Here is a 24,572-nt window from a genome sequence, read left to right as displayed (position 1 = left end):
ACCGCGGGGGGCGCCAACTCCGCACGTGTAACAGGATTGTCTCCAAGCAATGTCTCCTTCAGATGTATTCTTGCTAATACATTACTTTGTGTGTACCCAATTCACACCATGCAGTTTTGACTGCAATATGATGATTGCACGCGAATAATGGTATTTTACTTCGGGCAGCGTATACTCCTTCTAAAAAATTACATATATATCGGTGCCGAGGGCTGAAACCAAATACTGTAAGCTAGCACCGACCTGGTCACATACGGTCAGCTCCAATGCTTCACTCAATACAGGTAGGTGACTTCATCACATGAAATAGCACTCCTAAACCAGAAGAATTGCAGTTGATGATTTGCTATAGTCGCTCCTCTTTCACACGCCCCCGATTCTTCAATACGTCATACTCGACCCATTTCATACAGGTCGATCCTTCTTCAGAGATGAATCTCCCTGGATTCATGACATGGCACCCTTCGTAGGTCATACAGAATGGTGCTACTTCAGGATCAGCCAAAATAAATGCTGTCGGCAATGGGTACAGTTGCAACGAGGCTGCATGATCCCACAAGACAGGTCGCATCGACAGCGGAAATGGGGACATTGTTCCCTGGTCTAATATTGTTTTCACTAGTTTTCGCGCCGTGTGCACACTGGAAGAGGATTGCCGAGTTTGTGCATCTGCCGGATGGGCTTGAGCATGAGTTTCATTTTCAGCTGTGGCAAGTCCAGCCTCGTCTTCCGGATCTTGTGGAATCGCCGAGTCACACTCATTCTCTCCTTGCTTGGTGGCCACTGCGTTCCGCCTCAGCCTTCCTGTAATGTCATCTCGAAAGATGGCAATATCATGCAAGGGCCCAAAGACGGTGAGACGTGATGGATTGGAGGTCCAGATAGCTTCGCCGGCAGGCTCGGAAGCTTGCGATCGCCCAGACTCGGAATTTGCCGATGCAAACGCACGCTTTATCCTCGACGTAAACATATCCGGAACTGGCTGACGTGGTACTGTCGAGGCAGCGCCCGCTGTGAAGGCAGACGACCATGGGTCGTTATCCCCAGGAACGAAGACGAAGGTAGAGTGTCGCAAAAGTTCAGGATAGTCGGCTAGTACAATGGAGAATGAATCAAAGAACTCCTTGTACTCGATGCTACCAGCATAGCCGCCTCCGTTGATTGTGGCCTTCTGGACAAAGTTCCCTATCATGACAAAGACTATGGGGCGTTCGGTCGGCGAAAGCTCACTATATGTACTGAAAACCTTCCTCAGCGCGTCAAGCGACTTGAGGTTGTCAAGATTAACCTCGCTCATGATAGCCATTTTCAGTCGTGTGGGCGAATCCGCGCCAACGTGCATACCTCGCAAGCATTTGGCTTGGATTCTCCTCATACGTGAACCTTGTGCGCGTTCACTCCCAATGCCTAAAATGTCAACCCATCCAAGCCCTCCGCTAGAGCTAATCTCTCCGTTGCTGTGCTGGTGATTCATTCCCAGTGAAACTTCTCGTCGTTCGCATGGAGGTCCGCAAATCGATACACCGAGAAATCGACCACCAATGGCGCCGCCAACTCCGCTGTTTCCGCCTAATACCGATCCTCTCACACTTCCCTCTTCTTCATAGAGTCCATCGACGAGGACTATCATTCCTGGAGCAAACCAAGCACCATCGTCTGGTATCGTTCGGGCATGACTCAGATCTAGCGCAACGCTACCTGTCAAATCGACCAAGGAGAGATCACCTGCGGGTGATATAGAGAGTAATCCTAGAAGCAGGTGTGACGTGCCACTTCTTCCAAGCAGGTTTGCAATCGGTGTCAACCTGTAACATTGAGTGGAAGCGAATGAGGATGACGACCTCTTCAGGGAGGGGCCTGAGGAATAACTCAGCGATGTTTGAAATGACTCATTCCGGAGCAGGCGTTGATGAACGATGTTATAACGGTCTCTGAATACGCTAGTCTTGTGCGAAGCCTGCGGGAACAATGTAGCCTTTGATTTTGTTACTTCAAAGTACTTCTTATCGACGTTGTAAGTCAAGCGTGGCATGTCGAATGCCTCAACAATCTTGATCCAATTTCTTGGGTGCAATGATAAGTCCAAGTCGTCATGTTCCTCATCGTTCAGTGTTGGATCTGGTGACAAGTGTGGCTTCAGTCGCCTGGCATCAGCATTGAGGCCAGTCACATCTATCGGTCCTTCTCTTGTTGCATTTGCTTTCGCAGGAACTACCCTTCCTCCACTCATGTTGCCCTCTAAGGCCAGCAAAATAGCTTTCAATGAGGCTCCTCTGCCTTCTTCAACAATAACGCCGCCCCCGGCCTTTTTCCAACTTTTGGCTACCTCATCCAAGACTCGCTCCGCAAGGCCTTCTTCGCGCCATCCAGAACCACAGTTTTTTCCCACAAAGGAAGCCAAAGTCTGCAATGCCGAGGATGAGATGGTCAAGTTGTGCTTCCTGGTGAAAGTACGGAAAGCTACAGGTCGAAGCGTAGAGGGTGGAAGTAAAATTGGCAAAACTGAGATCCTCGCGAGGGGAGGATTAAGATTTGATTTTCGAGAAGGATGTACCGGAGTACCGAACCCTGGAGATGAAGAGAAGATGGGTTCCGAGTCCAGACGACTATCCCCAACGAGCCGTGTGTGGTCCATTATTGATTCCGATGTGGTAGCAAATGTAAGCTTAGTCTCTTCAAATATGTCTCGGAAATGAGGACCAAATGAAAATAGCTTCAAGAAGGAGGATGAGCAAGCTCAATATAATAATTCATCCTCTGTGAATTTCAATGCTTTTTGTCATGATAGAAGAAGTGTATTCTGAAAAGGTAAACACGATGCTGGGGCAGAACGATTATAGATGATGATGATGATGATGTTGTTGAAACAATATAACTATGTATGGACCTGCTCTGTAGAGAGACGCGTGGTTGCGCGTGCTCCACATACGCATACGCGCCCGCGACAAATTCTAGGTTTGGACTACTCCGTAAGACCTTACTAATTTCTCTTTGCCGATATACTTCGTCGAAGCCGGTCAGCTCAGCTTTGCGACTCCAAATTTCCATTTTCATTTGGTTGTGCTTCCTTTTCTCATCATTTGAGAAGCGCCTGCTGATCTCCTAAATCACAATCCATTCCAGAGCCTATTACATCCCACGGTACTCTTGCCCTGACCATCATGGCAGAGCTTAACTCAGCAAAGACAGACCCAATAAAGCTGGAAAACACTGCAGATGCCAAGCGTGTACAGTTAGAAGACCTGATCGCGCGAGCTGCGGCGAAAGATGCAATCAAGGACTTCAATGCAGCTGCTGAGCTTTACTCCGAAGCTACGGAACTCCAAGCTGAGCTGAACGGTGAACTGTCACTCGGCAATGCTGATCTGCTGTTCGCCTACGGCAAAGCTTTATATAATGTGGCGGTGAGCAAGAGCGATGTCCTAGGGTCAAAAGTAGCTGGAGAGCCTCAAGCTCAATCAAATGATCTGCTTGCAAACAGCTCCAAATCTTCTGCACAGGTGCCTGGCGATAGTCTTATCCAAAATGCGATCGCTAGTGGGGTGGCCAAGCAAGAACATTCTAAAGATTTGAAATTCAGTCCTGGAAAGACTTTGAATCAGCCCTTTTTTCAATTCAGTGGCGATGAAAATTTCGATGATTCGGAATCCGAGGCAGCAGAGGGCGATGAAGGCCCCGATGGTGTTGACGATGACGATGACGATGACGACTTTGCCAACGCCTTTGAAGTCCTGGATTTGGCCCGTATACTCTACCACAAGAAGTTAGCCGCAGAAGAGGAATCAAGTGAGAAGGGAAAATCCGCCGAGCTGCTTTCCGATGTCAAACACGTTAAGGAACGCCTTGCAGATACGTACGACCTACAGGCAGAGATTTCACTTGAAGGGGAGAGATTCACAGATGCGGTGGCGGACCTCAAAACTGCACTTGATCTGAGGCAATCACTGTTTCCTATGGAAGATCCTTCCCTTGCTGAGTGTCACTACAAGCTTTCGCTCGCACTGGAATTCGCATCTGTCAACAATCGCAGCGAAGGCACTGCTGGAGGGGACAATGACCGCCATGGCATGATTGATGAAGCTATGAGAGAAGAGGCTGCGACTCAGATGGAGAAGGCTATTGAGAGCTGTCGAGTCAGAATGGCCCAGGAACAGAAGAAATTGGATGCATCAGACGCCTTGGACGAAGACAAAGCGACAGCTTTGAGAAGGAAAATAGCTAATGTCAAGGAGATCATTGAAGACATGGAGCAGAGAGTTAGTTCTCAAGGCATGCCCTATTTCTTTGTTGCTTGTTTACTCACGCATCACAGCTCCTAGATCTTCGTCGTCCACCTGTGTCGGTTGAGCAACAGAACGAGGAAAGCAATACGATGCTTAGAGGTATTCTAGGCCAGATTGTAGGTCAGTCAGCTGTTGAGCAGCAAGCGCGACTGGAAGCGATCACAAAAGATGCCAATGATCTATCTGCATTTGTCAAAAGAAAGCCAGCTAGCATTCAGTCTCCACCGCGAAGTGAACCTACGCAGAAACGCTCGGCTTCAGAACAAGCCGAGGACGAGTTCAACACGAAGAAGGCACGGACGGAAAGCGCTAACAATGTACGATGAATTGTCGCCCATCTTCGTTTTTACCGGCCTTCCCTCGGTGGGGCTATTCCCCTGCTACTCTCGATATGTTATAACTTGTTGCTCGGTTGCCTGTTTGTTGATTCTCGTATCACTATGGGGCTATTTTTCTATTATTTTGACTTCCGCTTGATACCCAACCTTCATGTCAGGCAGCGGCTTGATATGTGGCTAATCTGACATATGCGATGGTCCAACGCTTCTAGACAACTAATACTACCGTCGCTATTGTCACTATGATTCCAGAACGCCACTGGAAGGAAGCTGGCGGGAAATGAAAGGAATTAAAACTATGATTGTGAATCTCATGCCCAGTCCCCAATGACTTCTTGGTCTCAATATGCTCATCAAGGTGGGAACCCAAAAAACGGGAGACGGCGATCGAACTTTCGGCTTCTTCGGCGCACAGCCAAACTCGGACTCCATATCCCAGCAAATATGTCTTCACACTCGTCCTCGTCCTGGCTGTCAAATTCGATGTGCTCATCGCGGTTTATGTTTTCTGACGGCGCAGAGCTCAGGAAGCCAGGCGATACGGGTTGATCAGTATCGCATGGTGACTCCCATGATGACGACGTAGTTATTCGGTTTGTTTCCAAAATAAACTTGCCGACCTTATATCGCTGGGACTCTTCCTCGGCGGAGATATACTTCCAGCCGAGCACATTGCCGCAGAACGCGCAACTGATGTCTCTAACTGTATGAAGTCCGGTGACGAATTGACGTGGAACTGGTCTCTGTATCACAGTGTTGGGGAGCGATTCAGTCGGTGAAGACGACCCGCTCACAGAGACAGCACTGGCGGTAGGCTCCGCGGAAACGAGGTATGCGCGGCCATGACGACCAGTGAACCCTTTGCTGATGATTTGGGACTTGAGGCACAAGTCGGCTCCACATTTTGAACAGCAGAGGTATGACACATGCCCAGTAAGATATCTATTGTTTCCGTTCTCATGAGTATCTGGTTTCATTGATGAAGGCACGCGATTGGCATTGTGGCGCCTTGAATGGAACACTATTGACGGTAATAAGAATTTGGGAAACATGGGGGTAGGAGTTGGGGTGATTTTGTCGAGGGATATCTATATTACGTGGTGCGAGCTGAAGTGAATAATTGATTGAATGCTTCAAAAGGAACATACCCAAGTTTGACTTTGCGTCTAATCACACTGAGGTCATAGACTATCCCAGCAGCCAAACCACCAAAGTGCCAGTATGCAAGGGATGACCTTAACACATCAGAAAATGTTTCACATTCACAATTCTGGTTCTTAATAACATGCAGATATTAAGACAGCATTACTGCCTAATCGATACTGTTCAATTAGATATTCCAGGACCCTGGAGTATTAGCGAGGTAAACTCAAAGCAATCCACGCACCTATAACTACAGGCTGCCTAAGTTACGTAGTAGTAACAACCTAGGTAAGGATGTACCACAATTTTTGCGCTGTTTTTAGTATTGTAATTTAGGACTGCGCTTTCCCTGATAAGTAAATATGAAGGATTGCTTTGCCAAAGGACACAATAGGGAAAGGGTAAGTGAAAGAGTACTTGGGGGGGAAGAGGAGGAATAGAGGTCTTATTGGCTATGAGCCCTCCAATCATGATACAATCATATACAGAAGCAGGCAGTCCCTACTGAGTACGAAGGTAAGGTACCTAGGTAATCTTCTTAAAGAACCGATTACGTAAACGCAGTGCGTTCAAAACTGATTGATTCCTCGTTAGAAATGAGTGGCATCAGGGTCAGACGGTGAACTGAAGATACGACAGAAGTTCCGTAGAAATAAGATCATCAAATGACTTGAATGTTATCAGACCTCCGCACATAGGAAAAGCCATTTTGTGCTCAGGCAGTGTTCAACACACTGCTCAGAAATCCAAGGTTTCAATGTTGTCAGATTAAAACCACACCATCCCAGGTTTCTCACAATCTCGGAATCCGTTACATCCTGCGAACGGGGAATGCACGCAACAATCTGAGAACACTCAAACATAGGCATGCTGGCTAGCTCGAACAGGGCGATCAACCTGGAAAGAGAAAGGACAGAGGTAAGTCCCAAAGAAAGTCATAGAAATTTCCGCTGCAACTCTCATGGGATAACAAAAACTTACCCAGCTTTGAGGTTGTGGCCTAGCACACTGTTTTTGAAGAACAAGAACAATGTCCGCTCATCATTCATATCAGTCAAAAAACCTCGATAAATTGCGTCGCCAACGTAGTCCCAAACTTCGACCCAGTTTCGAATTGACCTTTTTTCACGTCCGGTCCAGTTCGGCCGGCTTTGGTACGCATCCATCCCAGGCGACTCTTGCTGCGCGAACTTCATCTCACCAATGAAAATCGCGGACAATTTGTCGCAGAAGAGCCTCTCACACTCTTCCGGAATGGTATACGTTGCCTCCCCTTTATATTCAGGCAATTGATTGCCCGGCCAGCTGCTCCCCATGGGCGAAGGAACGGGTAGCGAGCGGGGAGGACTTGAAGAGGGGGATTTTGACCCTGAGGGGACCTCAGGGATACCACTGTGCTCCTATACCGTGATGACAGATGTCAGCGCACATCATGATGACAGAATATTGAATTTTAAGCGTGGGCAAGTCTTACCGGCCCCCGTCGTGGTGCAGTAGTGGAAGCCGCTGACCATGGAAGTCAAAGCGTCAACACTGTAGCAGCTTGCGAGTACGCTGGGTTGGGGAGTGATGTCAAAGGACCATTGAAGCTGGTTGCAGTTATTACTTTGATTATTGATGGATTTAGCCATAGCGATAGCTTTTTTGTGGACTAAATCTTGACGATAGCGGTTTGTGCCAGAGCAGGAGACAGATTTGTTAAGGATTTATTGTGAGCAGATATTATCCAGGTAAAGTTGGAACAGCAATTATTGATATGATAATAAGTACTGGTGTTTGATTTGGAACAAATGGGATTGCTGGATAATGTCACTTTGCTGAAACTGTTGAGTGCTGCTAGATAACAGGGGTAGGTCCGAAGTCTTGATGAGCAGATGGATTCTGTAAGTCATATGAAGTTCCAAAAGGCCAAAGAACTCCGCCCAATCTTGGGCTATCATAGAGAGGTACATGAGTAGGATTAGTCACTGGGCCGCGAATTTATTACACCGTACTCGGTAGCCTGTATGCCCTAACCAGATTTGGCCAGGTCATTACTAGGTAAGGTAAGGTACTCCCGAGTACCGACTCGTCAGGTAATAATCTACTACCCAAAGTATTTCAATCCGATGGAAATGTTCAGAGCAAGGGAGGGACGAAAGTGACCGTACTATAGAGAACCAGAGCTTGCTAGAAAGTACCTTAAAAAATGTCACTATAATGATTCTGTAAAGCTAATGTCACAGTTCATCGCGGGGCAGCTACGGAGTACTAACTGGTCTTTGTATTCTGTGTCCTGCTGGATCCTCCTGATAGTTTCGTGCTCGCGCAATGGACATATCATGAAAACATTGGCCTGGTATTACCTATAACATACTTGCATATCACAACACTTGCTGGGTCTTTGCTGTTGATTTGAGTAATAAACAAATGTCTGAGAATCAAACGAAATTATTCCTTTGAGAACATTTCATGAAAGCCCCGTAAAAGGGAATCTCCATTCGCTCGAATTGGAGGAAAGATGACGAGGACGCGAGACTATCTACATTCTGAGGACTCTAAGAGAGAACTGACAGGAACACGAGATGTGGAAGTGATGATAGAACATAGCTGCGATGTACATGTACCTCACCACTCTCTTATAACTCACGATAATCGCTTGGTCTTATTCTTCGGTGTCTTCCTTGGTGTCGCTGAGGATTGACAGGTTGTCTGAAATATGGTGAGTCTTCTTCCCTCGCGAATGGTGAGCTAAATGAAGTCCGTTGTTGGTTTGAGAAGTGGCCAACGCCTGGTCCCTGCTGAAAACCCGCATTTTGGGGCATCGGCCCCGCCATCTGGTTCAAGCCCATCATCTGCATCGAGGCATTCCCCATGTTGGAGTATATGTTTGCTTGACCGTAGCCATTCATTGCACCATTCTGTTGACTGCCATATATGCCGTCTTGACGGGGATCGAATCCCAGAGTATTCATTGGATTCCATGCTTGGTTCATATTATTCGGGAAGCCATTTGCAGGTAGGCCCAAAGGATTCATAAACCCCATTCCTCCGCCAATGAACCCAGTCTCAGTGAACGGCATTGTAGGCATGCTTTGTGGATTCATAAAGCCAAAACCAAAAGGCATTGGTTGGTCGTGGGTGATGGATGAGACTTCATTCGAAGAATCTTGGGTTTGTGGATTTGTCGACCCGGTGGCCGCCTGAGCAATGGGATCGGCTTTTTGCTTTTTGTGCGACGGGCTCAAGTTCGATCTTTCGTGGTCGGTGCTCAGGGGGTTTTCGTCTGCTGGTCGTTTCTTCGAAGCCGAGTCCAAAGCGCCGTTGACTGACGACAATGATGATAGCTCCTTTTTTGCGGCGACATTCTTCTCTGAATCAGACCCTTTACTGTTGGATGGGCTATCATGTACTGCGAGATTTTTCTGCGTTTCTTTTCTCGAGTCCGCCTTTTCATCCTCATAGGCTTTTATTTTCGAAACAGCCTCATCATCCACGGAAAGATTGTCAAGCAAAACACCTTCTGTGGCGCAGCCAGGGCAAACAAAATCACTCTCAATCAATGCGTTGGTAATACAATCATTGCAGTAAGTTCGATGGCAGCATGGTGTCTTAGTGGGCTCTAGGAACATACGTTTATCAATAGGGCACTCCAAACCCCACGACTGCAATTCTTTGCTGTACTCTGCTGCCGCCGCTTCTGCTGCCGCTGCTGAAGAAGCTTTGGCCTTCTCCTGGTACAACTCCCAAGCTGCTTTGTCTGGCTTCGCAATGACGAAATCACCATCAGCATTAACCATGACACCTGTATTTCGAAGATCTTCATTCGACCCATCAAGCGCCAACGATTCCGGCTTCTCAACCTTCGTCTGGAGCGAGCGTGGTATACCAGTAGATCGCTTCACTCGGTATTTGCCATCGAATTTTGGATCATTGTTGGTCGGACACGCTTGGATCCAATGGCCTAGATAAACATGTTAGTTAAACCCTGACTACCAAATTCAACATTGATCGTATCACCTTTTTCCCGACAGCGGTAGCAAAGATATCCAGGAGGCGGCGGGTGATCAGGGACATTGACGGCCTTTCCCCTCCCACGACCGAAGGGTACAGGTGTAGCACTATAGACGTTCATTAGCGCCAAATCCGCATGTAATAGATATATGCCTACTTTGCCATCTCCTGTTGTTGCTCTTTCCATTGGCTAGCTTGCAAGTTGAAAAGAGCATTGATCTTCTCCTCCTCTGTCTGCGCATTATTGAGCTCTAAAACGCTGCTGCTCAGTGCATTGCTAGTATTTGATATTGCTCGGGTCGATATTGAAGCATCATTACGAGGCGTGCTGCGAGCGCTAACGGGCATTTTCCCGGATACATAACGAGCAGCGCCGCCTTTGCCAGGCCGTGAGGCAGGCAACCTCCGAGCGATGACAGAAGTGGAACGGGGAATAATTGTGGTATCATCATCATACTCTGCAAGCACAGTCAGCGATGACACTTATCTTTGTTTCTTTTTTTTTAAAAAAAAAAAAAAAAAAAAAAAAACCTCCTGGTTATTCCTCAAAACACCAATCCGAAGAGAAGTCACAGGGACAAAACCACAGAGCTTACCTTCGCCTGTATCCTCATTGTAGATAGACAATTCAAAGTCCGACCCATCGCCCAATCTACTCTGATTGATAATTTCACGTTTCAATTCAAAAACAGAAATACCGGTCCCGTCGAAAGTTACCCTTGAAGGCTCTTTTTGAGACTTGAACTTGAAGTGAACAGAGGATGACATTGTATTGAATTGCGCGTCCAGCAAGTGAGTTTGTGAATGTAATTAGATCAAAATAGAAGGGACGACACTTTTCTTCAAATTGAAGCATACAAGTGACAGGAAAATCACGGAGAGAAAAAAAAGTAACACTGAATTGGGTGGCAGATCGCCAATAACAGATGGTGACTCAATTTTCCTCTCTTCAAGCAAGTCCAGAGATCACCAAGTCGGGATTGGAATGGCAATGCTCGAAAACCGTACTTTCGAAAAGATTTCCCTTCGGTCCGAAAAGTAACTGTGCGAGTCACTGTATACAAAGAAACTCGGATCTGTTGGTCTTGAGAAGCAGCTGGTGTGCAGTGAGAAACAATGGGTCAGAGAAATTTAGAGCTCTCGCCAATCCAAGGACCATAGGAGTGTCACAGATGTCCTGCTTGCCCACGAAACCTGACCTCTGAGCTATGCCCTGAGAGAAAATGTCTAGCAGCAAACGAATAATTGATCACGTCTGGCGATGGACCACTGACATGCAGCCTTGAGATGATGGCAAAATTAGGGAACGGGACTTGAACGAAGTGAAGAGCAATGGCTGTAGATCCGAGGTGGCGTTCTTGGGCCTGCTGGATAGTCGCCAGTGTTCAAGAAATGGAGGTAACTGAATAATATGAACGAGGTTCAAGTCACATCATCAGCAAGCAGTAAAGAAAAAAAATAGTTGATACTCTATAGCTGCGCTGAGTTATGTTAGAAGGAGGAGAGTGCTGTCCTTCAGGAGGGACGGAGGGGAACTTGAGATCATGAGATGATTAGAGTATCTACTCCGTACTCCACGCATGGATGGAATTTGCTGTGATGAGTTGAGGCGTTCATTGGTCATGTGACTCTGTTTTATAAGCAAACCTATTGTCATGGCATGTGACCCCTAGATCATGTGATGCATCCTTTCCCCCTCCAGTACGGAGGATAGGAATCCAACGATACACTTACACAATAACTACTATGGATTACTGAGGATACAGCTTGCGGTTATGGAATTGGGTGCATCAAGCTTCCCATTTTATGTAGGAATTCAGTATCTGAAAATAAATATCGGCGCAATGGGCGTTGTGTTATTCTGATGTGAATCATTCTATATATACAGTTAAAAGACGTACAACCATCGACCCCAAGCACGCAGTTCTTTTCTGGATGCTCGCCCTATTAGCTAGAACTTCATACTGCTTTCAATGGGGCAATGAGAGTGCAAATGGGCTGCTGTCAAGCTGTATGCGATCAATCGTCGGCTTCGAAGCTGCGGACTAGAAATCCCTCGTTCCGAAGATGTTCCTTGACCTGCCCAACAGTAAATTCGCCACGGTGGAACTATAGCCTCGTTAGCCGAGAAGTAATGAGACTACGAAGGCGGTTCATACCATTCCAGCACCTAATGCCGCGTCGGTGGTTGTATATCGGAAGACATCTTCAAAATGCTTGGGCACACCAGCCCCGCTTGAAGCAATGACAGGGATCCTGATGGCCGCCTTGACATCGTTGATCAACTCCAGGTCAAATCCACTGTTGCTTCCATCCTTGTCAATGCAATTCAGTAGAATTTCGCCAGCACCCATGGCCTCAACAGCCTTCACTAGCTGTCGGACGTCTATATCACGACTCTCTCTGCCACCTTTGATTGTGCACTGATACCAGCAATAACTCTGGCCGCTAGCGTTCGGGTACTTCGTTTTGATCGTGTGATGCTCAGTGTCACCCGGACTTGTGACATAAACACGCTTGGGGTCAACGCTCACAACCACAGCTTGGTTTCCATAAGCCTTCGAAATTGTCTCTATGGCAGTTTTTCCGGTGAGCTTCTCGCCGGATCCATAGTACTCCTCAGCTGCAATGACTGCATCTGATCCAATGCTGACTTTATCGGCCCCAGACTTGAAGTACATTGTAGCAACGTCCAGAGCAGAGATGTGAGTCCCGTCAGGGTCGATAGTGTCCTTGATACCACCTCCGATCGTCAGAGGAACAAAGACGGTCTCCGATGTCCTTCTCAATATTTCCAACATTGGGGTATCTACGAGCGGGCAATTCCGGAAAGATGTGATATTCAGGAAGGTGACCTCGTCCGCCCCTTGCTCGTAATACCTCTTTGCCATGTCAACTGGCTTTCCCAAATTTCTTACCTGACCTCCTGCGTCCACGCCGACCTTCTCTCGCACATCGTATTGATCACCTTTCGTGACGACCAGATCCCCATCATCATTCGTACGGACATCAAGACAGGCGATGATCCTGCGGGTCAACCCGTCTTCCCTCTTTCTTCCCTCCAAACCTTCCGTTCCGATTGGCTGAACTTTGTCACCATTCAAGAACGCACGGAGAGTCCGTAGTCCAGCCTGTCCACTTTTCTCCGGATGAAATTGCGTCGCAAATATATTTTCCCGGGCGATGGCGCCAATAAATTCCTCATCACCGTATGTAGCCGTAGCAACTGACCAGCCGTCGTTCTCTAATACGCCGGCCTTGTAGAGAGCTGCGTAGGAATGAACGTAGTAATACTTGCTGTCCGGGTTCAACCCATAGAAAGTTCGACGCTCAGAGCTTGTATTCATAGCAGAATTCCAGCCTATGTGAGGCACGCTCTTTGTGTCAGCGTTGAATTTCTGCATTCGTTGTGGGATCACCCCCAACCCGGGGGTGTCAGAATCTTCTTCAGAACCCTCGAAAAGTGCTTGTAGACCAACGCATATGCCCATGAAGGGCTTTCCCAGCTCTATATGCTGTCTGATCGGTTCCAGGAAGCCGCCTTCAGAAAGCTGAGAGAGGCAATGACCGAAATGGCCAACTCCGGGTACCACAAGTCTCTGCGATGCCATATGTCAGCGGTGAATCGTGCAGTAGCGGGAAATAAGACTATCAGTAGAGAAGAGTGCGCACATCGGCATTTTTAATATCGGCCGGGGACTTGATCCATTCAACATCGAACCCAACTTTATTGATCGCATTCACCAACGAGCGGACATTTCCTGCGACATAGTCAAGCAGGTGAACAGTCGGCATGGCGGCAGTCCAGTACCTCGCGCCGTAAGACAAGGTGTTGTACTTCAATACCAAAAGTCGAGTATAGTTTGGATCACAGGCTCTGTCTCTCTTGGGTAAGCCCGCAGATATTCGAGGACAAAAAGAATGAATGGAAGTGGCTTTGGGAGAAGATTCATCACCCTCCTCATTAGGAGTCAAACTTCACCCCACCATGGCGGGGGCAGATTTAGCTGAGTCATTCGAAATGATACTTTTTTTCTTTCCTGCCCACATCAATAATAATTTAGACAGCTGACCGCCTTAAAATCTGACACTTTCTCATCACTACTACTAGTACTACTATTTCGGGCTCCCATAGCCTAAAGCTCACTGACCATGCAGTCTAGTAGACTATTGTACAAGAGTATATCTCTTCCAACAGTGATCTTGCTCTGCTAGTCGTCCCCTGCGATCCAGCAAACACTATATCCAACTATGAATGGGATAGTAAACCTGTCCTGAGCAATAGAAACCGATGCTTCTTTTATTTTATTTTATTTATTTTTTTTAATCTGTATCCCTCCATTGTAATGCTTCATGCAAAAAGATTCTCGAAATGTTGAGTCAGGCGGTCTGTGGATATTGCTTGACCCATTTTAACGCTATATCATGAACAAGCGCCTTTATGAAACTTCGTCTCCACTGGGAAGACTGACAATCAATGGCAAATCCGAAGCAACGTTGTCAGAATTTTGGAGATAGATGAGGCCGTTTCGAGGCTGTGCTTGGATAAGCCTGTTATGTTGAGTCCAGAAGGGACGGTATAGCTTACCGGGGAAAACTGTCTCAGACATACTCCAGCAGCTTTCAAGATCGCAGCACTCTGCCTCCTGTTAGCTGCGTTTGCTCAAGTGCGGTGGTTCAGACAAACTTCTTGGTCCATGTTGTATCCTTGGGAATATACCACTTCCGAAATACCGACTTGGGCGATCTTGACCGTACACGTCAAGCAAGGGCATCTGCTGATCATCAACGTCTGTAAAGCAACGAGCAGGATCTGGGAATCTGACGTATCGCAATAGAGTATTGAGCCTTCACGTATACGCTCTCGGCCTGCTTCCAACAAAGCGTTCTCTTCAGCATGAAGACAAAGGCATGTCGAAAGGCCAACACCTCCTCCTTCTCCACGGTTGCACCGTGGACCTGGTCGATGTAAGTTTCTCTTCAAAGGCACGAGAAAATTAATGAAAAGCTGCAAGCCTTCGGGGGATTTCATACATCCACCTTCGTTGCAGTTGGTAAGATGCCGAGGAGTCCCGTTGTATCCAGTGCTAATTACACGGCGCTCCCTAACGAGCACACAGCCCACTCTTCTCTTCATGCAATTGCTTCTCTGCGCAGCGAGTGAAGCTAGTTGCATGAAATACTGGTCCCAATTCGGACGCAGCCGTTGCTCATCAGCGAGATTCAGCGCTTCTAGAGCAGCATGCAGCTCCTCTAGAGAAGAGGATGAGTTGAATAATCGCACTTGCGCACGATCCGTCAGATAGGCGCGTCCGATGTCTTTATCATAAAGATGCCGATCGTTCCATATAACGAATTTCTCAAGTGGCGGGGGATCAAGCTGTCTCCTTCGGCACCTAAAATTGGAGTGAAATTTTTATATTTCCATACGGCATATGGTGTTGAAAGTATAGGGTCTTGGCAGGGAAATTACCTATCTGTGAACCGCTTCCATCGAAGACTGACCGGCGCATCAACGCTCACTAGGAGGAAAAATGGACGCTGAAGAAAACGCTCTATGGTCACAGCATCCCAGATATCCGTTGTGACCCAGCGCTCCCTCCATCTTTTCGTTGCAAAGTCTAGGAGGGACTCGACGCTCTCGAATAAGAATTCCGAAGACGGTTTATTCCTCTTGTTGCTGATTTCCGAAGCTTGTAACCGAATATCGTCTTCTAGCTCATCAGTTATCCGAGGGTAGTTTTTGTTGTTCAACTCAAGTAGTTGGAACTCTTGATGCTCAATGAGGTAATCTGCAATGGCGTGCTTGCCTGAGCATATTCCTTTTTACTCCAGTATCATTAGTCCATTATACTGTGGGAATTTTTTCGTCATGAAAGGATCAGATTCAAAAAAATCCTGCTAACCTCCACATAAGCCAATCAGCATTTCTTGACCCTGACTGGAAGATGCAAAAGAATGCTCTGACAGGTGAAAAATTGTGTGAAGTGGTAGATCTTTCAATCAGTGGTAATGGTTTGTCCTCTCCGATTAACACATCAGAAGCTGATGTTGATACCAGTGGGCTAGTTGGTTTTCTACCCCAATTTTATCGGACATAACCAGAGGTACGGAGTACCCACAGATAATGGGAAAGATCTGAACAATCAACGGCGTAGCCTGGCGTAGGATGTTCTTAGTGGAGTACGGAGAACTTAGGTAGGAAGTCTCAAGCCTCATGAATAATGATGATAGGTACTTATTATTATTAGTGTCCATCCCCACATCTGTGTAGCCTCTTTATTATTTGCATATATTAACATCTGAGTCCAGGTAGAGGCAAGTTGACGGCAACGGAAAATCAGAAATACAGTACGGACTACAGAATACCTAGTATTAATAAATACCAAAGACACCTAGGTACCTAGGTACTGTAGGAAGGGAGCCAGGCAGTACGGATTATCTACGAGATAGTAGATAGTAGGTACTGCCCGTGACCGAGGGCCTCTTGTGAGATAGGCAGACTGGGTAAGGTATAATTTAGGTATGCTCAAGAAAGGTGATGTTCTTCTTATGTTACCTTTCTATGGAGTAGATACCTCTTTTCGTGAGTAGCTACCTCTTATCCCCTTCCTAGATCCTATACCTCCTTACATTGTTTTTTATGGTAGATAATTTTTACTATTCCTGAGTTTGCTCTCTAGGGTCTTGTAAGAAGTTACTATTCACTCCTAAGTTATGTGCCTATGGAAAGGTAGTGTTCATCAGGCTATTTGACATTCATGATTTCAATGTAGATACACGTAGTTTACCAGTGATCTATCTCAATCTAACAAGCATCATTCTTCCGGGACTTCTGGGACTGGTGGATGAAATGACGGATTGAAGATAGGGTTAGCCCATGCTCATTATGATTTCTGACCTGGTCAGCTGTTCAGGAATGATGGGGATCGAGAATAAGCGGAAAGGTCACGTTGCTCTACTCCGTACTTGAGATATAAATCCGGGAAGTTAGCCTTGCCCGTCTTCTCAACCCCGCTGGCATATATTATTATTAGTACTACTACTCCGTATTACTATCTGCTACATTTGCACCTGAGCAGTCTAAGGCTCGTCAGCTCATAATCAGAGCCCTTATTAGCAGAAGCTGATCCAGATATGCTTCCAGCTCGCCTATTAAAACATTGAAACAGTGCTCAGGGTCCTAGAACATCCACACAACATTATAACCGTACAAAATGCAGTACGCTCCATTTGCCTCGGATATTGAACTTCCATTCTACACAGCTCTAGCAACTTTGAAGATAGACCGTGACAAACTCGATGACTCCGCTCGCAAAGTATTAGGTCTGTACGAACTACGCCCTACAGACGCACCGAATAATTCTTGTCGGATGCAGATACATGGAAATGCCCTCACTAGCGACGAGTGAGTCCATAGTCTGAGACTTCTACTTCCTTTTACAATTATGGCGATATGTAGGGTCCAGAGGGTATGATTGCTAATTGATTATGGATTGCACTAGGGTGCCGGAAGATTATTACAGAGCCGAAGGGACGATCAAGAATTTTAATACTTTTGAAGAATATCGCGACATTGATAAGTCTCAGATGTTGCAACAAGCCGGGCAAACGGTCAGCTTCACGGCGCAAAAGGTTCAATGAAACTTACTAATGATATCCCCGAAAGATACGAGATGCGATAGAGGACGGTAGCATCTACTTATGTCCGTCAAAATTATCTTCCTTCACCTTACTGTCTTTCGCGGATCTCAAGAAGTATAAGTTCCACTACTGGTTCGCATTTCCTGCACTTCATTCAACTCCTTCCTGGACTCCTGTAGCAAATGCCGGGGAGATTATCGGCGATACTCCGGTTGGATCGAGTGATAGGGCACTATTCAAGGCCCTATCCACTGTTGAAAGTTCGACTCTTGTGGAAGCAGTGCAGACCTGGTCCCGCAGCGTCGAGGCGGGTCAGAGAGGCTTTTTCCTCGCAAGGAAGTATTGCGAGCTCGAGGACAGAGCTGGGCACGATGCCAGACGGACGCCCGAAACAGCTGATGAGACATCGGTGGCGAGTTCGCAGCAGACCGCCGGACACACCTGGAAGATTGCTTCCCTAGCAAGTTATGAGAGCGGGTTTTTTGATGGGGCGCATTTCGAGGATAGCTTCATTTGTTTTGCCGATCCTTCGAATTACGATGATGCGCCGGGTTGGATGCTGAGGAATCTACTATTTCTCATCAAGCGACGTTGGGGTCTACGAAGAGCCCAGATTTTGAGATATCGCGATACGCGTCGCGAGATGGGTCGCAGCATGGTAGTCACAGTGGAATCGAAAGCTCAGCTGGTGTCACAGCCCGCGAGTTCTCCTGACACAGTGAGCGGTGCGCCCAAAGTAACTGGCTGGGAACGGAATCCAGCGGGAAAGCTGGCAGGGAGATTAGTGGACCTCACAGAGTACCTAAATCCTAAGAGGTGAGCTGAGGTTACGGATCTACCACTCAATGGATTTATCTGCGTCTAACGCGGCGGTGCAACGATTAGGCTTGCGGATCAGTCCGTTGATCTCAATCTGAAACTCATGAAATGGAGGATCAGCCCCAATCTCGATCTCGAGAAAATCAAACGCACCAAATGCCTCTTACTTGGAGCAGGTACGTTGGGAAGCTATGTTGCTCGGAATTTAATGGTACGTCTCCCCAGATTTCTATTGAACGGCCATTCACCGAGCTGCTCGCCTCTAGGCTTGGGGGGTTACGAAGATTACATTTGTGGATAACGGAAACGTATCTTTTTCAAATCCGGTGAGGCAGCCACTTTTCAACTTTACAGACTGCCTGGAAGGGGGCGCTAGAAAGGCAATTCGAGCTGCGCAAGCCCTGTCGGAAATCTATCCTGGTGTTGAGGCTACGGGGCATGTTCTTTCGGTGCCAATGGCTGGCCATCCCGTCACAGATACGGAGAAGACCCAAAAAGAGTTCGGTATTCTTAAGGCTCTGGTAGATGACCATGACGTTATTTTCCTCCTCATGGACACGAGAGAATCGCGCTGGCTCCCAACGGTCATTGGTAAGGCGGCGGGGAAGGTTGTGATGAATGCAGCACTTGGATTCGATTCTTTTGTGGTCATGCGACACGGCGTCAGAAACGATTCAGACCCAACATTAGAGCTTGGCTGCTACTTTTGCAATGACGTAGTTGCGCCGATGAACGTAAGCCACCATTCCCAAGGCTCGTGTCTCAATGCGACTGACTTTTTTTTAGTCTGTAAAAGACCAGACACTTGATCAACAATGCACCGTTACTCGACCAGGAGTAGCTGCGATAGCGTCGGCCTTATTGGTTGAGCTGCTCATTTCGCTTCTACAGCACCCTCAAGGTGCTGCGGCACCAGCTGCTTCGCCAAATGATGACCGCGGTCCTCATCCTCTTGGTCTGGTGCCACACCAAATCAGGGGATTTCTTTCGTCCTTCGAAAATATTTCGGTTATAGGAAGAAGCTACGACTGTTGTAGCGCCTGCTCAATAAATGTCATTAACGCGTACAATGAGCAGGGCTGGGACTTCGTGGTAAAAGCCTTGAACGAACCCGGATATGTGGAGGAGTTGAGCGGTCTTAAGGAGGTCAGTCACAATAAGCATTTTTTACCTACTCTCTCTTCCTCGTCTTGCCTTTCCCCGGTCCGCGCCACTCACACCCACCTCTTTCTCTTGACACTGGCCGTCAACAAGGCGATTTCTTTTGGGATGGATGGCTGACACAGCAGAAGGTCCAAGCAAGGGCAGAAGCAACGATAGATGACATCGAGTGGGACGACTCGCTTGAGAGCGAGGAGGAGATCATCTAGGAATTCGGGATCACCGATACCAAGAGCGCACGGCGGGGCGGGAGAAGTAGATGAGAGCTACATCTGTTCTGATCTATGACTGCATGAGAACCTCATTTTTCGACGCATTATTCCTTCTGTCGAGGCCAACAAAGTACGCTTCTCTTGATTCCTGCGACAAAAGTTAGTGCGTGATGATGATAGCAATACTCGATATATCCGGCGCGTACATTGCGTGAAGACTCTGGCTTGATCCTGTGCACTCTATGGAAGAGTGCTTTGAACTGTCTCTCTAGTTCTTTGTCCTCGACTCCTTGATAGAATTTGCAAACGAGATGACCTCCAGTCCTTAAGGTGTCAAAGCTGAATTGCAATGCGGCACGGCAGAGGTCCTATCAGGTCAGTCAAATACGTACGATAAATTGAGGATATTTGATTGGAGTACCATGCTCCCGGCGTGATCTCGAAAATTCACGCCGCTTGTGTTCATCATCCTATTATAAGGGTCACTTAGACTTCGTTTCCAGAAGCCGGTGGTTTGGAACCAGGGAGCAGACATATCGCTTAAAACCACATCTACTGTTCTCTCCGACACAGCATCACTTTGGGAAGGATTGCCCATATCTGTTCCGACGCACTCACTAGAATGCCCTAGGCTAGCGGTCGAGTTCAAGATCGTATTATTGTGTTCATCTCCGTCGCATGGATCAAGAGAACGCGGCCTGCCTCTACAAGGATCGCGCAGGAACTCTCGAACATATGCCTGGATTCCGGGGGCAAGGAAGTTGCCCTGTATGGTAGAGACGCCTTTGGGGGGCTGTGCTGGGATTATGTCTATGCCCAGGACTCGGCCATTCGGTTGAGTTCGAGTCGCTGCCACCTGAGAGAGTTAGATGTATATCAAAACTTCCGCGAGTTTAAGCAAACCTGAGACCAGGAGCCAGGGGCGTATCCCTGATGAGAAGAACGGAGGTCAGACCTGGATGCCCAGACTTAGTGACAGAGGCGGCATACCAGATCCACAACTGTTTGCCCACTCTTGAAGATGTGATATTTCTCATCAATCTAGAATATACCGTGTTTAGCGTACGATGAGCAATAGGGCTTTGAGTTATTCATACCTGCAATAGTTTGAATGCTGCTCGGCTTTTCAAGCCTTGTACTGCTGCAGCTCTTGTGAAATGGTCCTTGACTTGACGTGCTTGCCATCTCTTCGAGGATGAATGTCTCTTGAATATGAAGAGAGATGATACATCACTAATCTCGAGTTTTATAGTCTTAGTTGGGCAGGACGAAAAGAACATGGTGCTGGAATCTTTCTTTGTGAGGTACACAGTTTGATTGGTGTCTGCGGGAAATTTTGAGTAGTGGAATCTCATCAATATAGGTACTTATTATTGGATTGAGCCGTCCTTGATTATTAGGTATGAGGCAACATAGATCCTGCAATTCTAATCATGCCCAACGGTGGAAGTGACGACGAAAGGGAAAAGAGTGTATCAGTAGTAGAAAAATGTTGGTATGACTAATGTTCCCTCAATAGTAGTAGGTAGTGCCTTAGAAGTTGTATTAATATTCACAGAATGTAGGACACTACTTAAGGTACAGTGGAAGTATCAGGTGGCATGTGAAAACATGGAATAAGGGTGGAGAACTATTGGCTAATCCATTAATAAAAATAATGGCTACTAGCTTCAATAGTGATAAATCTTATACCTATCTCAGAGGATTTAATGATAATTATAGGTTGTTGTTAGGGACACACCCCCCTTCCTTAGCGACACACCCCCCTGCTGTAATTGGTTAGAATCAACATCATGTGACTGCTAAAAATGTATTGGTGTCAGGGCTTTAATAAGGGCTAGGGCATAATGCTAGGGTATTGTTAGATAATGACGCAAAGGCTTTATATTTATATAGTAAAAGTCAACATGCAGAGAAAAATACTGTATAAGATGGCTTCATCACATAGATAATCAGCATAAGGGGGATACTCAGCCTCAGCAAGGGCGCCAGCAAGGTGGCCGCGGCCGCAATGTTGCTCGTCAGCAGCAGGCAGACCGCGGTGAATATGAAGGTATTCCAGCAGAGATGACGGGGGTAATCCAATTCTGAACAGTGGATTCTAAACGAATATTTCAATGAGAAATGAACGCTTTCAAAGCCTATCTTACAGTTTTCCTATCTCTTATTTTTATATGGTAAATCAAAAACTTAGGATTGCGCGACCAGTGCGGGTCACATGACATTGGTTCTAACCAATTACAGAAGGGGGGTGTGTCCCTAAGGAAGGGGGGTGTGTCCCTAACAACCTCCTAATTATAAGTAGGTATCATTTCACCCCATGTTTCCTTTCATTAATGGCATGGCATTCCCTCTCCACATTATGTGTTGATTGATTGACACTAAATAGCTGCAACATTAGAGCTACACATCATAGATAGATTACAACACTTTTTGCATTCTATGTAAAGGTACCCTATCTCCCAGATATGACTCAACTAGCCTTCTTGCCTTACTTTCACTCCCTAAAATGTACATATGGTCAAACCCTTACTCCCTCAGTAACATAGCAACTAGTTTAATCATTGTTACTCCTATTACTAGACCATTTAGGCTATGATTTGATACATAGGGGTGGCTTTTTTACCTCATTAATAAAGAAAGGACATTCTGTAAATCAAACAGTTCTTAATGTGAGAGCCATGGGTCCAACCCTCAGCAATCAAAGCGAGTGCTGGCCAGCGCCTTATGCAAGTATTGAACCAAATATCGAAACCCCTTCAACATGAAACATTCATAACCTCGAAAGACAAATCTATATTACTTGGCGTCAAATGAAGGCTTCACGAGCTGCCGATAAACCACTCCTAGATAATCCGCCTACACAAATATCAATAGAAACATAGGCAATGATAAAGTACAGCCCTACTAAGATCAAGGACGACTGCAATAGACACACTTTACGTTCCCTCAAGTCTTCCCACTAGTCGCCTACATTCTCTTTCTGTCTCGCTTTAACGGGGAGAATCCTGTAGGGGCCCCAAAACCTCGGCCATGCATTACACTGGATTGGGCGGTTAACTGTATTTCGTCTCGGGGAATTCGTCCAGGACCAGGAGCAGGTTTACGCCCTGGCTTTCTGATGTCCTGGGTGACCGGGTCTTCTTCATCCTCAAACAAGTTCCTATCTCGTTGGAACCCCAGTTTACGCCTCTTCAATTTGATCTGACCATGACCAGAGGCCCTGTTCAGTAAAACATCGGCACATTCTGCATGGTTTTCGACATCAGTCTGTGGAGAGCGTGACCTGGACGATATTGCTCTGGTCATTTTAGACTTGGTACCAATATGGTGGGACAGCTTTGGCCGCCTTGAAGGCGGTGCCTCCCTGGACAGCAGCTCATCTTCTTGCTGTGGACTGATAATAGTTGCATTCTCGGCGATACTCATTTTGTCACTGGAAAGTTTCTTAGGTGTCCCCGCGCACACAGTGACTGGGTGTAGCTCATTCAAATCGTCATCAGAACTGACTGAAGAATTTTGCGGTTCACTCATGCGTTTCAAAAATGGAGTAATTGAGAAAGATGATTTATCGCCAGGTAATGCTGTTGGTTGCTTGCCTTTATTCCAGGACTTTATCGCTCCAGGCGTTGCAATGGTCAGTGCGGGAACAAATTGAGTGCTCATTGGTCGGTTAGGAATAGCACGAGATTTTGCTTGGGACTGAGGACTTTCAGTCGCTTTGAGATTATTACGCCGCTGTTGACCATTACTCTGAGCTTCTTGAAGTTGGTCTTTGGCTTGCCGCAATTTTCGATTGAGATCTTCGATCCTTTCTTCAAGAGCCGCGCGTTGAGCCTCGCTTTCATGCCTTTGTTGACGAGCACTGCGCTCTTGTCGTTCCCGAGCTTGTATTTGCTCTGCAAGTTCCTTACGTGCTTCCTCAAGTCTCAAAGACAAATTGGCAATCTCCCCTGCCTGATGAGTCTCTCGGGATTGAGCACGTTCGTGGGCGCGCTTTTCATTCTCCAATTGCTCTTCGACCGTAATCAGCTGGCGCCTCAATGCCTGTTTTTCGGCGACAATATTCTGGGAAGAGATGCTTTGTGCCCTAAACCGCTCCGCTTCTAATCGCAAGTTGGAAAGTTCTTTCGATAGGCGAATTTTCTCGTCTACTAATCTCTTAGATTCAACAGCAGTATTGCCCAGCGAAGCAAGTTCGCTCTATCGTAAAAGTCAGAGGCGATGTTCCACCAGGTCAAAGCACCATGGGCAACATACACGAAGATTCTCTATTTCATGTGACGAGGTAGCGAGGATATTCTTTAAGCGATTCACTTCATTGAGAGTTTCACTGAATTGGACGCGTAGGCTCGACTCAGCTTCTTTGGTTCTGACCAATTCTCCGCTGATCTCGTCTAGCTGCGAGTGTAGGCTGTCATTTTCGAACTGGAGAAGTATTTTCTGCATACGCATTTCCCGACCTCTTTCGATTTCCAGAACATGCGTTGTCCGCCCTACTGCTCGTTCATATTCTTGCTCATAGTGTGCTGTGGCCAGTGCCATCCGGCACTAAAGAACCGTGTAAGTATTAACTTGCATCTCATGGGTCGTAGAGCATACATACATCATCAAAACTGGGTGCCGACATTTGCGCGAGAAAATTCGATGTCGGGCTTGCAAAGGAGATCAACAACAACTAAGTATAGTGGAAAGTGAGTCGTTAAGACTGTATTATTGTGGCATGAAGTTTAGTTCGCCTTGGGTCCGTGGTCATGTCCGAGGAAGCAGTCGGTATCTATATCATTATCACTTTATCTGTTATCAAGGTCGGTAACTGTTGTTCCCGGCAGTGGCCGACACGCGTGTTTCAAGTTTCCACGGAAAAATTAGCTCGGAAGCTCCCGAAGTTGTGGACACCTGGACTCTCTTAAGTTGGACTAAAGCGATTGCGTATTTGTCGAGTGCGCCATACATCTACGAAATACCTCCTACACAGA

The 24,572-nt window shown here is 46.9% G+C and overlaps 6 protein-coding genes across 6 annotated transcripts; 2 read left to right on the top strand and 4 right to left on the bottom strand.

Annotated features, from left to right (window-relative positions):
• Nucleotides 1-346: 346 nt before the first annotated feature.
• On the bottom strand, nucleotides 347-2,635 carry CDV56_104574 (DNA polymerase epsilon noncatalytic subunit; the record flags this gene model as incomplete). The annotated part of the gene is made up of 1 exon (XM_026758193.1): nucleotides 347-2,635. The coding sequence occupies one exon, from the start codon at nucleotides 2,633-2,635 to the stop codon at nucleotides 347-349; it is 2,289 nt and encodes a 762-aa protein (XP_026612535.1).
• Nucleotides 2,636-3,161: 526 nt separating this feature from the next.
• CDV56_104388 (SHNi-TPR domain-containing protein) lies at nucleotides 3,162-4,609 on the top strand (the record flags this gene model as incomplete). Its single annotated transcript, XM_026758007.1, has 2 exons — nucleotides 3,162-4,256; nucleotides 4,313-4,609. 2 exons carry the CDS (start codon nucleotides 3,162-3,164, stop codon nucleotides 4,607-4,609), a joined length of 1,392 nt encoding a protein of 463 aa, XP_026612534.1.
• A 365-nt stretch (nucleotides 4,610-4,974) lies between these two features.
• Nucleotides 4,975-10,525, bottom strand: CDV56_103800 (uncharacterized protein; the record flags this gene model as incomplete). The annotated part of the gene is made up of 8 exons (XM_026757419.1): nucleotides 4,975-5,485; nucleotides 5,770-5,856; nucleotides 6,746-7,164; nucleotides 8,533-9,266; nucleotides 9,378-9,707; nucleotides 9,764-9,864; nucleotides 9,915-10,215; nucleotides 10,354-10,525. The coding sequence occupies 8 exons, from the start codon at nucleotides 10,523-10,525 to the stop codon at nucleotides 4,975-4,977; spliced, it is 2,655 nt and encodes an 884-aa protein (XP_026612533.1).
• Nucleotides 10,526-16,974: 6,449 nt separating this feature from the next.
• Nucleotides 16,975-19,590, top strand: ATG7 (putative autophagy ubiquitin-activating enzyme ApgG; the record flags this gene model as incomplete). The annotated part of the gene is made up of 7 exons (XM_026756412.1): nucleotides 16,975-17,165; nucleotides 17,263-17,371; nucleotides 17,427-18,217; nucleotides 18,287-18,431; nucleotides 18,487-18,954; nucleotides 19,007-19,366; nucleotides 19,513-19,590. The coding sequence occupies 7 exons, from the start codon at nucleotides 16,975-16,977 to the stop codon at nucleotides 19,588-19,590; spliced, it is 2,142 nt and encodes a 713-aa protein (XP_026612532.1).
• A 73-nt stretch (nucleotides 19,591-19,663) lies between these two features.
• On the bottom strand, nucleotides 19,664-20,873 carry CDV56_102627 (RlmE family RNA methyltransferase; the record flags this gene model as incomplete). Its single annotated transcript, XM_026756246.1, has 6 exons — nucleotides 19,664-19,741; nucleotides 19,800-19,961; nucleotides 20,015-20,449; nucleotides 20,497-20,523; nucleotides 20,584-20,634; nucleotides 20,691-20,873. 6 exons carry the CDS (start codon nucleotides 20,871-20,873, stop codon nucleotides 19,664-19,666), a joined length of 936 nt encoding a protein of 311 aa, XP_026612531.1.
• A 1,690-nt stretch (nucleotides 20,874-22,563) lies between these two features.
• CDV56_102195 (uncharacterized protein) lies at nucleotides 22,564-24,223 on the bottom strand (the record flags this gene model as incomplete). Its single annotated transcript, XM_026755814.1, has 3 exons — nucleotides 22,564-23,796; nucleotides 23,854-24,144; nucleotides 24,200-24,223. The coding sequence occupies 3 exons, from the start codon at nucleotides 24,221-24,223 to the stop codon at nucleotides 22,564-22,566; spliced, it is 1,548 nt and encodes a 515-aa protein (XP_026612530.1).
• Between the last annotated feature and the right edge of the window lie 349 nt (nucleotides 24,224-24,572).

The sequence above is a fragment of the Aspergillus thermomutatus genome (genome assembly GCF_002237265.1).
Source record: "Aspergillus thermomutatus strain HMR AF 39 chromosome Unknown NODE_168, whole genome shotgun sequence".
NCBI classification, from domain to species: domain Eukaryota; kingdom Fungi; phylum Ascomycota; class Eurotiomycetes; order Eurotiales; family Aspergillaceae; genus Aspergillus; species Aspergillus thermomutatus.
The sequence above is the reverse complement of the archived record's forward strand: the minus strand, read 5'-3'. Positions and strand labels throughout refer to the sequence as shown.